At 43.1% G+C, this 12,230-nt stretch overlaps 1 protein-coding gene across 5 annotated transcripts in view; it reads right to left on the reverse strand.

Annotated features, from left to right (window-relative positions):
* The window catches only part of LOC138755655 (RNA-binding Raly-like protein), a 454,313-nt gene that overhangs the window by 259,503 nt on the left and 182,580 nt on the right, over positions 1–12,230 (reverse strand). The window contains exon 1 of one of the 5 annotated variants that reach the window (XM_069922040.1): positions 1,429–1,574. The exons of the other annotated variants lie outside the window; for them this stretch is intronic. Within the exon in view, the coding sequence (XP_069778141.1) occupies positions 1,429–1,465 (37 nt within the window). The 5' untranslated portion in view covers positions 1,466–1,574. Of the gene's footprint in view, positions 1–1,428; positions 1,575–12,230 lie in introns of those variants that run through there. 5 annotated transcript variants of the gene reach the window in all.

The raw sequence follows: 12,230 nt of genomic DNA on the forward strand, positions 1-12,230 counted from the left end.
TCCACCTCGGCTCTCAGAGGTAGAAGTGAATTTTATCTCCTTCCTGCACCGATGATATTGGCCCCTGCTGATGGGCTTGGATAGCCGGATCGTAGCACGAAGGTCATTTAATTGAACAAGCAGCGCATGATTATTTTCAATACAATCAATGAAGACAGGTTAATGCTTCCTGCCCTTTCTTTCAAGGCTAGTGAATTCATCCCCAAGCTTAATACTGGATCATGATCTTCTGAATGTAACAATATTTGATTTCAAAACTGTCCAAAGCTCACCTCAATCGTTCTGAAGCAAAAATCCAATTAGAGGCAATCTAATTCACATTTTATAACTCAAAAATATGAATATAATTTTTTTTAAAACAATTCTGTAGTTTTGATCTCAAGCATCTAACAATATAGGTACACCATGTATGATGTATCAGAAGTATTCATCCGGAAACCACAAAATTGCAACTCACTACAAAGAGAAGAAATATTTTGGTAGGATTGTCCATGCTGCTTTTTAAAAAAGCAAATAGTGAACACCGGCAGCATATCACACTGTGTACAATGTTGATTGAGAAAACACACAAAATATTTAAGACATGTTCACATTTCAAGTGCTAATTATCTGTAAAACACAAAATGTTTTGATAAAGACTGCAAACCACGCCATAGAATTGTATTCTTTTCCTTTCCCACTGCCTCAAGATTAAATGCCCGTCGACAAAAGTTACCCACCACAGTAATAGACGACTTACGCTCTGACTGCCGTCGCCTTCAAGGAGATGATGGCACACAGCTGCCGGATTTTCCAGGGCAATTTGTAGCAAAGTGTTAGAACTCCCCAGTGCATCCCAAAGGCGCTGCATTAATCTCAATGGAAAACATTCCCTTAAAAATAAATTTCACCTCTATGATTTGTAGCTGGTTGAATCCCCCGCGATAAGTAAATGAAGTTTGAGGGATAGCAGTTCCGAGGTTTCAAATTGGATGTTACATGGAAGGAAAACACCGTCTCTGCATTCCTGTCACTCCTCCTTCCTCCCTTGTCCTTCGGTGTTGAGGACATGCTCCATTCATTTGAAACGACTTCACTTGTGGCAATATTTACAGCCAACAGCAACAAAATCTCAACCCCACTTCGCTGTGAGACTCGCACCGCAATTGCGCGTGTTTCAATTCGAGGCAAGTTTCTTTGCGATAAGTCGTTTAAAGTTCTGGCAATACGGGGAATAAAGCGGGATTTTATGTAACAAAAGATCACTTTAGGGTAACAAACTGAACTCTCAACTTTCCCGATTTGCCCGCGAATGGAATTTAAATTCAAACTTTAAATGCAACCTTTGCCTTGAAATGCATTCAATTGAAACGCAACCTTTGGCTGCAGGGTCACTGGCTTCACTCAAGCGCCTGAACGGAGTCGCATTGGTCCAGCGCCAATACTTACATCTTGGGTTGCGGCGTTTGCCCTTAACCATGCTCATTCTAAACGAGTCCAGGCTTCCTCGGACACGATCGCTCTCCAGGAACAGAAATGAAAATGCTTCCCCTTCGTTTCCGGGAGCCTGCAATTACACTCGCCGACAGAAAGTAGCCAGTCATCTCACAGCGGGAGCTTGGGTGATACCATTGATCAGGGGAGTCTCCCATCTGCCTCGCTGTGAATGCTAACGCTCCCAGTCCCTCTCATTTTGCTTCAAGGTTAAACGGGTTGCTGAAGACGGGGGGAATAAAACTCGAGTAGAATCTGCCACAAATTGGTGACATAACCACAAAGATTTCAAGACCAAGCTTGTACTCTCGCCCTGCCCAGTGTTTCTTTTTGGAACATCTAAGGGATGATTCAAGAATCATCATACAACTTCATACAATTTTACTGAGTGGTGGCACCAACAGTTAATGGATTCGCAAACCTGATGATGCATTCAGGGTCTTTGTTTTGACGTGCAAGTTAACTCTGGAACCAAAGGGAGCTGCTTTGATTATTTTCTAGGCTCGTTTCCAAATGCCCCCAGTGATGGCCTAATCTGCGCTGGGGTGGGGGAGGCTTGCGAACAGCCGAACACACTCTTCAGCAACTTTCTCTAACCATCTAATCGTTTGTTGAGCTGCCATTTCTGGTTGAAAATTATGCAGGGGATTTCATCAGGACTGCCTTCACTTGACCACTAAACATAACTCTGCATTCCAAGGTCCCTTGTTCATTACCCAATTGTGGGGGTGGGGTTCTTGACCGTTACCACCATCACTGACACATTGCTATCAATTAATGGTGTCCCACACCAATCACCAATCGTGCTCTTAACGATTTCTCCCACCATTCTGATAAGAGTTACACCAGGTTCCATGTTGGCTCATTCAGCTTTCAGGCAGAAATGATATGCACTTTGCTTTAGGCATAAGGAATAATTTCTCCTCCCTGCCATCTCAAATGGGAACATCAAAGCCAAGGAAGAGATGATGGAGGAACTCGGTGGGTCAGGCTGAAATGGTCACTCAATGGTTCCGCTCTGGATCCTTTGTCAAAATGACAAAAGGTTCTAACCCATATTGTTGAATGACCATCTCAACCCGTGGACGCTGAACCCTCCAGATTTTCAAGTTCAAGCCTTTTATTATCATTCAATTGTACAAGTACCACTGTTTACAAATACAGCATGCTTCAGTTCTCAGTGTAAAAACTTGCAAACACATTATTAGCAGACATTTACATGCAGTAGATATATTAAACGTAAATAGATGTTGTCAAAAAAACAGTAGACGCTCGGAGGGATTGTATGTCATTCAGCAGTTTAAGAAGAAGCTGTTTCTCTGGCATGTGGTTCTGGTTCTGAAACTTTGGTTATCTCTTTCCTGACAGGAGTAGTTGAACGATACTGCGTGCGGGGTGGTAGGAGTTCTTAACAATTTTACGAGCCCTCTTCAGACAACAATCACGGTAGCTCAGGTCGATGCTGGGGGAGGGAGACCCCAGCGATCCTTTCTGCCACTCTTATGGTTTCTGATCCAATGCTCTACAGCCGTTGTACCACGCTGTGATGCAGCTGGCCATAGAGCTCTCGATAGAGCTCCTGTAGAAAGTTGACAGAATCATGGCTGGTAACCTTGCCTGCCTCAGACCTCTCAGGAAGTGCAGTGACTACGGCACCTCCCTAGCAAGTGAGGAGATGTTGTGTGTCCAGGATAGATCACTAGTGAAGTGGACTCCAAGGAACTTGGGTGTGAGTGCGAGTGCTTATACACACACACAAATGGGTTTGCTTTGATTTGGGTATAGAGTGGTGGCGATCCAGATGCCTTTGCGCTCACAGTAGTGATGAGAGCAGGACGACACATCTGCAGTGCAGGCAATTGGCTACACAAATTTGTCATATTCAAACAGCATTTCTTAAAATGGACTTCCTCTTGCAGGAACAAATTCAGTGATACTAGCCTTGTTTCTGACATTTCATGTATGTACTTTTGTTTCTCTTTAATTTCCCGATATTTAAAAAGCCATTCCTATGTCCATAAACCCTTTCATTCAACATTACCACCACTTATGCCATTCAATATCTCCAGATCACTTTCCGTATTGTTTTCTCAACCCTTCCCCAATCAAAGTAAATGTTTCCCTGTTCTGATAAAATATTATTTAAATGAAATAATGTATTTTCTGGTTTTAATTTACATTTCCAGCATCTACAGTATTGTGATTTCTGACAAGAACATTTCAACCCATGCAAGATATCTGTGTCAATAAACTGTTATCAGAGTACATCAAAAGACAAATTGTGATGACCACTATGGGACTTTGTAATGTTGCCTATCTTCAAGGATAACAATTGACAGTTAAGCTTAATGAAGGCCTCAGGCCCAAAACGAGGGTCACCTTTTGTTGCTGAGTAACCGGCTGAGTTTTTTCAGCTCTTTATTTTTGTATTGAACTCGATCACAGCATCTGCAAGTTTTCATTTTTAACTCTAGATTGACAGCAATTATAAGAGAAGGCTTGTGGCAGAAACTCTCTCGTTTAAGCTAACTGAATGGAAATAATGTGGTGAGTAAATACAATTAATTAAAGGAGAAATTATTACATTTTGATGGTATTTTTTACACCTTCTGGTAGCTGGCACGAAAACAACCTTATTAATAAATGGGAAATAATTCAGCAATCCTCTCAAATCATAGGTAAGGAGTTCCTGTGTCAAACAGACAAAGATAGAGAAAATAAACATTGTAGAATATGAAAACCTAATCTCACTATGATTACCCGTAAATATCGTGGGAAGGGATGACAAATTCTAATTTTGAATGCCGCAGGACCTGTCACCTTTCAAGCAATGCTGCCCATCACAGCCTTTTGAAAAAGCTAATATTTCCACTCTTTTCCCACAGGCTCAGAATTTTTCATCACTTGTAATTACATAAGATGACAAAAATAGGATGATTTCAGTGATTCAAAGAATCAGAGAAACTTACAGTAGAGGAAACATTTGGATGGGAATCAGGCCAAGAATTGCATCCCAGCATTTTACTCGTTACTCTTTGTTCCACATTTTCATCTGGAAGTGCCTAAAGATAAATTCCTAGGATGTTTTATACAAATCAATTGTACATCATATTTTTTCTAACTTTTTTTTCAATGTTGACTTTAAACAATTTTCCTCATTTGGATCTCTCCATCACTGATCCCTTTTAAACAAATTATAAAAATGCTGCATTTACAACAATTCAAGGTTAAAAAAAAAATCCTTTTAATTTCCCGGTGAGTTCAGACTTTACGCCTACCTTTAATTCCACTGATTACAACATAATCTTACTCTCCAAACTATTGGAGAGAATAGGATCGGAATAAAAATATATTGAAGTAATGACTTAAATAATTATTAATGATCAACAATATGTTGAGCACCAGAAATTCTATAAATTAACTTTAATGTGATCTTAATGAAACCTGCTCAATGAAGCAGAGATACAACAACACTAATTAGCAATTTTATAGTTTATTAGGTAATTTCACTGTTTATTGCTCTGTAGCACGTAAAAACAACTGGGGAGGAGAAGAGAATTTTCATATGCTCAACCATAATGACTCTTCCAAACGTTCTTTATGACAGGTTAATTTGAACCTGAGGAAGAAGATTACTCAATACAAGGGTGATGGCACTCTCTTGGAGAAAGAGCTTTAGCAAACTACAACAAATAAAACTAAACATAGCTTTCTACCAATAGAATTCCATCTGCATATCTGGAGTGGGAACACTTACTTGGATCTATAATAGCAGTACTAGAGGAAGCATACATAAACTCTGTTCATGGCCATTTTACCAGGTGCCCATACTGCACAGAAATTGTTGTCACTTTTTTTTTACTTCTTCCTATTTCAAAGTAATTATCTCTATAATTGAGCTGATACTAAATGCTGACACAAGCTGCAAGAATGAAAAGATTAAGATTTAGTTTTCAAAAACCTCGAGGGAATTGGAAGAAAAAAAATGATTGATAGCACATTGTTAAATCTTAACAGGTTTTCCACTTGAAGGATTTGCAGCTCATGATGCACATCCTTTCATCGAAAAATACGTTCTTTCATAGAACCAAATATTCCATTATTTAGTTTTTTCATCTGACACATTAATGAGGGTAGGACCATTAAAATCTTTCAGAAAGTCTATTCCCTGGAAGAAAGTATTATCACATTACATGGTGACAAGGGCAAGTATAAATAGAAGTCATTTATGTTGCATAATTTTGCTCAAAGTAACGTTTGTTGCATATTATAATGGTAATTGGACAGGGTGGCAATGGTAATTGTTGCTCTTTCAACCTGAAATAAGAAGGTGCACAGTAGCATTGCGCTATGAGATTGCAAAGTCAGGACAAAGCCGCCAGCAGTAATTAAAACTCTTAACATAAATTAAGTTGCTAAATTAGCAACTATACAGGCTAGCAGGAAATGAAAAAGATGGCATGTTTCTACATTCATTCTTTTGACTGCTTCTATTGTCATTGGTCAATAAATCAAATTCCTTTCCTGTGTTGAGATAAAACATCATTAACTGGTTATGAATGTCAAGCATGTAAAGGAGATTTGAAACACATTTATTTTTTGATGAGGGTATGAAACATTGTTTGAGGAATATAATTTGATTTTTTTTTCTGTCTGTATTGTGCAGAATTGCTGTTATTTGTTAGCGTATCTACTGTACTTGCGACAGCTGGACAAAGACAGCTCAAGGAAATTTGGCTCAATGTTGATGAGCTGGATTTGGAGGATCATACACCGTGATGGATTGGGAAGGAGGTAATCACCTTGATACTTTGGGAGTCACCAAGTAGTACTGTAGAACTGATCATTCAGAAGGAATGGAGGTATGTGACCATGAGTGAGTCAAGTGTAAAGATCCAGAAGATAGCATTGCTGGAGCATCCGTCCTTGTACTTCTTCAAGGCATTGATAAAGAATAGGAACAGGAAAGTTGAGAATAAGCAAGCAAAGATATTTCAGAAAAAAACAAGTTAAAAGATTTTGCATGAATAAATATAAAGCAAAAGGAAAATTAATGCAGGCTGAGACAGGAGAAATTATATAGGAGAATAATGAGCAAAGAAGGGGATCCTGGGAGATGAAGCAGAACTATTTAGAAATAAGGTGTGCCAGAACATGGAAAATGTGAGCAGCAGTAGACCATTCGGCTTGACCCTTTAAACCGCCGCTGTGCCCAAGGGCTTGCAGGAGCCTGTTCGAGGTCAAAGGGAGTTTAGCGAGTGTGACCAGATGCGTGTCACTCAGGGTAAAGGATTCCATAGGTTCCAACAGATGTACGTAAGGTGATGAAGAAGGTGCATGGGGATGCTTGCCTTCATTCATTGGGGAACAGAATATAGTAATAGGTATTTGCATAAAAGAGCACCTAAAAGATCACAGCTGGAGTACTATGTGAAATTGGTAGATATACTATAGGAACTACGTCATTGCACTGGAGAGGGTGTAGAAGAGACTCACCAGGATGTTGCCTGGAATAAAATGTTTCAGGTTTGAAGAGAGAATGAATAGATTTTTTTTCGAGGAGGCGGAGCAGTCTTGATATAGGTATATAAAATTATGAGGGGCATCAATAGTGGTGAAATATGTCCCCATGGCAGAGGTATCTATAAATAAGAAATTATTAGGGGTTTAAAAAAGAGTATGCAGACAATGGAATTATAGTGCCATACCCAAAAGTGCTGAAGAAACTTAGCAGATCAAGTCATCCATAAAAAGTAAAGGGTAACCAACTTTTTAGGCCTGAGCCCTTCGTCAAGGTATGAGCAAAAAGCAGGCAGGTGGGACAGGAAGTGAGAGAAAAGGAGAGGAAGAAGAATGGGCAGGGTGAGGAGCACAGACTAACAGGGAAGAGATCAGAGGTGGGAGGGTAGATGATATGATACGGGAGAGGGTAGAATTAAGGGGGAAGGGAGGCTGGTGGGGTATGGTGATGAGGTATGGGTGCCAGCGTAGCACTTCCTGTGGTCACAGATGTAGGTGTACGTGCCAAAGGGAATGATTGCTGGGAAGGGAGAAGTGGACGAGGGAGTCATGGTGGGAGCAGTCCCTGTGGAAGGTGGAGAGAGGAAGATGTGTCTGCCGGTGGGATCACGTAGTAGGTGGTGGAAATGGCAGAGGATGATATGTTGGATGTGGAAGCTTTCGGGGTGGTAGGTGAGGAAAAAGGGAATCGTCCATTATATCCTCCATAACTCTCACATCTTCACTGGCCTCCCCCATGTGCATTAAGGACAGTATTTCACTGCAAATTTGCGACTCAGTATTCTTCCAATTGCATGGAGTACTGTGGAGTACACCCAGTAGTATAATTGCATCTCTATTGAGTCTTAATTCTCAGCAGATCGATTCTGTCTGAAAGTTGCATGTCCTCTTTTCTCTCCAGCCTTGTAATATTTTCCCTGATCAATACTATCACTCTTCCTTGCTTTTATCCTCTTTGCTATTTTTCATGATCACCCTTGCAGCTAAGAATATTTTGAGCCAATTCCTGCCATTTCTTAGCCTGGTCTCTGTTATTGCCACAGCATTATGGTCTGATGTCTTTAATTACGCCTACAGCTTACCAACTTTATTTAATGTTTCTGTGTTTATGTACATGCAATTTAAATCTATTTATACCCACCCTCCTTTCCTGTAGTGCTAATTGGAAATGCTTGGATTCTGGTTGCTGTGTTATTTATGTCTCCAAATTATTTCTGTACCTATTTTTCTTTTATTCACTGGTACTTTCCTGCGTCCATGTTAAGTTTTAGTTGTCCCTACAGCACCTGCGAACCTCCTTGCCTTTTAGCTTTGTGAGATTTAATTCTGCACAAGGCTTATCTCTCCCAGAGCTGGCGACTCGTGTCCAAGGAATCTAAAGCTGTCCCGTGCCATGTTCCTCCTGTCTATAATATGTGACCAGTGTATCACGGCCTGGTTTGGTAACCTGAATCCCCTGGAATGAAAAAGGCTACAGAAGGTGGCAATTCAGCCAAGTCTATCACTGATCTCCCATCCACTAAAAACATCAATGTGAAACATCTCCTCAGTAAGGCAATCAACATCATAAATAACCTCTATCATCCTGGCCACAATCTCTTCTCACTGCCACATTCAGGCAGAAGGTACTGAAGCCTTAAGTCCAGAACCTCTATATTCAAGAATAGTTTGAATGCAACATCCGGCACTTGAACATCCCCACACCACTCCATTCATCATGCTTGGATGGAACCATGCATGACTCCGGAACCATACAAAGTACTGACTGCATGACTGATATGTCACATTTTTTCTTATGCTAACTGCAAATGAGTATTTATTATCAATCCTTTCATTGTTATTATCTTTCTTTTTGTCTTGTATATTATGTAATATTTAATTTACACTGTTATTGTTGCTGTATCTTGCATATCCTGCATTCCTGCATGGGTGCATCTACAGTATACATGTACATAAACATGTAGTAGTTGCCCTAGGCACACAGTGAGCAAAAGAACGACACAGAATCAAAAGCAAATTGAACCAACCCTGCCCAAGTCTTCTTTGGAAACCGTGTGGATGCCAAGAAGCACTCACGGGAGCTCGTCCACCCAATCAGGGCCTCGGAGACGCGCCATCAGGGCCGACTTCAGATGCCGGTGGAAATGCTCTACCAGGACATTAGACTGCAGGTGATAGGCGGTGGTGTGGTGCAGCTGGGTCCCAGGAAGCTGTGCCAGTGTCGACCATCGGCTGGCCATGAACAGCAACCCCCTGTCTGAGGTAATGCTGGCAAGCAGCCGAAACGTGCAACCCAGCTGGCAAATGCCGGCTCTGGCATAGGACTCTGTGGATGTGTCAGTGAGTGGTACAGCTTCTGGCCACCTGGTGAACCTGTCGATCATGGTGAACTGGCAGCGGTCCAACGATATTCACCTGTGCAATGAACTGGAATTCACTGTCTATGTATTGTTCAGGTGGATGGATCCTCCCTTGGCTCCACCCTCACCCTCCCCAATGTAAACCCTGGTTTCCCTACCTTACCGCAGATTATTGTGTCAGGACTATTGTGTCTACCGGTCATTGATTGTAACCTATTAAAAGCATGTTTGTACTCCTTACTTGTCTCTGAATGCAATCAGTCACGTTACAATTTTAATATCTTAACTTTTAAACAGGATGGAAGCCCTGTTGAAGCCAGGCATGCTCCAGGCCGACTCTTTATCCGCTGAGGACCCCGGAGGAATTGGCCTACTGGCTGGAGTGCTTTCAGTCCTACATGACGGCCACACAAGTAGTCTTTAACTCGGATAGTCTCCGGAGATCTGCACTTCTCTCTCTTGAGTCGGCCCCAAGGGTACGCCGTCATCAGAGACTGTGCTACTTACAAGGTCCGCTACATGAGGCCCCAGAATGACGTGTTGGTGAGGCACTGACTCTCTCTACGTCAGCAGTATCTGGCTGTGTCGCTAGATGATTATGTCCTTGAACTGTGGACCCTGACTAGAAAATGCCACTATGAAGTGGCCACGGCCTGGGTGAGAGAGGAGGAACAAACCAGGACCCCCCTCATGGCAAGAGTGAGATCAAGGTATTTGAGATAGCGACTGCTAGAGTTGGGGAAGAAAAACTTGGCCAGCACCCTGGAGCTGGCGAAAGCATTCAAACAGGCCCAACTGGGAGCTGATGACCACACGGGCGAAAGTGGTGCCTTTTCAGAGGACCAGGTCATTGGGGCTCCAGTGACCCCCGGAGCCTCAGCATCGACTGCTGCAGCCACACTTGACTGGGGATGTTACTTTTGTGGACAGGCACAGCAAACCCCGCTCCGATGCCCCGCGAAGGGCTCTGTGTGCTCAGGATGTGGTAAGTGAGGGCACTGGGTGAAAGTCTGCCAGGCTAAAGGGAACTCAAAGAGGGTGACAATGTGTGCAACCCCTGGATCATCGCTCGACCCATGCATGAGTCCCGAAGTGCTGACCTCAGCCTCACTGTGCTGCTCACCGTGTCTCGTGGCAGGACAAGCCACCAGAAGTAAAGCATCATGGGAAGCCATGGTGGCCATCTTGCTGCACCTTGAGGTCGACGCCACCTAGTCCTTCGTCAGATCAAGATGGAGGGTGGCCATCTTGCCGTGGCTCGTGGTCCACACTATCTTGTCTGCCCATGGGCCAAGAGGAGACAGTTGGCATCTGCATGGGGAGTGACAGGGTTTCTGGAGTACTAGCATCAGTCGTCCTGGATCAGGCAATACCTCATCAATTGAATAACTCGACAATGGAGGTGAGGGTAAACGAACATTTGACCGATTGCCTGGTAGAAATTGGCTCCACTGAGAACTTTATAAACTCTGCAATGGCTCTGGGGTAAAACTTAAGAGTGTACCTGACGGACTCTCATATTTTCCTAGCTTTGTACTCACACTCTGCGATGATCTGATGGTACGCACTGAAGGATTTGTGTTCTCCTGTGTTGCTGGGCCTGGACTTCCTGTGTCTCCTTAAAAGTGTAACCATGGAGTACTCTGGCCCTCTCCCTTCAATCATGGTGCAGAATGGAAGGTCCCAAAAGCCAGACTCCACATGTGGTCTCTCCACCTTAAATATTGATTCTCCCTCACCCTTGTTTCCAAAATTGACTCCCGATTCCAAACCAATAGCTACAAAGAGCAGGATATACAGTGTGGGGGATTGAGAATTTATTAGAGCCGAGACACAGCGGCTGCTCAAAGAAAACATCATTGAGGCTAGCAACAGCCCATGGAGAGCCCAGGTGGTAATCGTGAAAGGAGAAGAAGGGTCCAGGCTAGTGATTGACTATAGCTGAACAATTAATCATTTCACACTCCTGGATGCATAACCCCTTCTGTTAAATTTCAGACAAGGTAAATGAAATTGCGAAGTATCAGGTCTATTCGACCATCGACCTGAAAGCTGCATACCATCAGTCACCAATCCGTTCCGAGGACCACCCCTACACAGCATTTGAGGCAGACCGATGTTTTTATCAGTTCTAGAGGGTCCCTTTCGGCATCACTAATGGGGTCTCGGTCTTCCAGAGGCTGATGGATAAAATTGTCGACAAGTACAGGTTGAAGGCCATCTTCCCTTATCTTGACAATGTCGCTATTTGTGGCCACTCTCTGGAAGATCATGACGCCAACCTCCAGAGGTTTCTCCACACAGCCAAGGCTCTGAACCTCACGTACAACTCCAGTAAGTGCGTGTTCTGGACAAAATGTCTGGCGATCCTGGGCTATGCGGTGGAGAATGGCATCATTGGCCCTGACCCCAATCGAATGCATCCCCTGTTAGACTTCTCGATCCCGAGGACCATGAAAGCCTTAAGGAGGTGCCTGGACTGCTTCTCCTACTACACCCAGTGGGTCCCTCACTATGAAGATAAGATCTGCCCCCTCTTAAAATCCACCTCTTTCCCATTGTCAGCCAAAGCCCAGGCAGCTTTCGACTATATTCAGAGCTAATTCGCAAAGGCCACATACATGTGATGGACGAGAATGCACCCTTCCAGGTGGAAAGCGATGTCTCTGACGTAACTCTGGCCGTCACCTTTAACATGCGGGCAGGACAATTGCCTTTTTCTCCTGCACCCTACAAGGCCACGAGCTTTGGAACCCATCAGTGGAGAAAGAGGCTCAAGCCATTGTAGAGGCCATCAAGCACTAAAGGCATTACCTGGCCGGCAGAAAATTTACACTGCTCCCTGACCAGCGAAGCGCCGGATTTAAACCTGTATGG

This window comes from Narcine bancroftii, chromosome 2 (genome assembly GCF_036971445.1).
Source record: "Narcine bancroftii isolate sNarBan1 chromosome 2, sNarBan1.hap1, whole genome shotgun sequence".
In the NCBI taxonomy this organism is placed as follows: Eukaryota; Metazoa; Chordata; class Chondrichthyes; order Torpediniformes; family Narcinidae; genus Narcine; species Narcine bancroftii.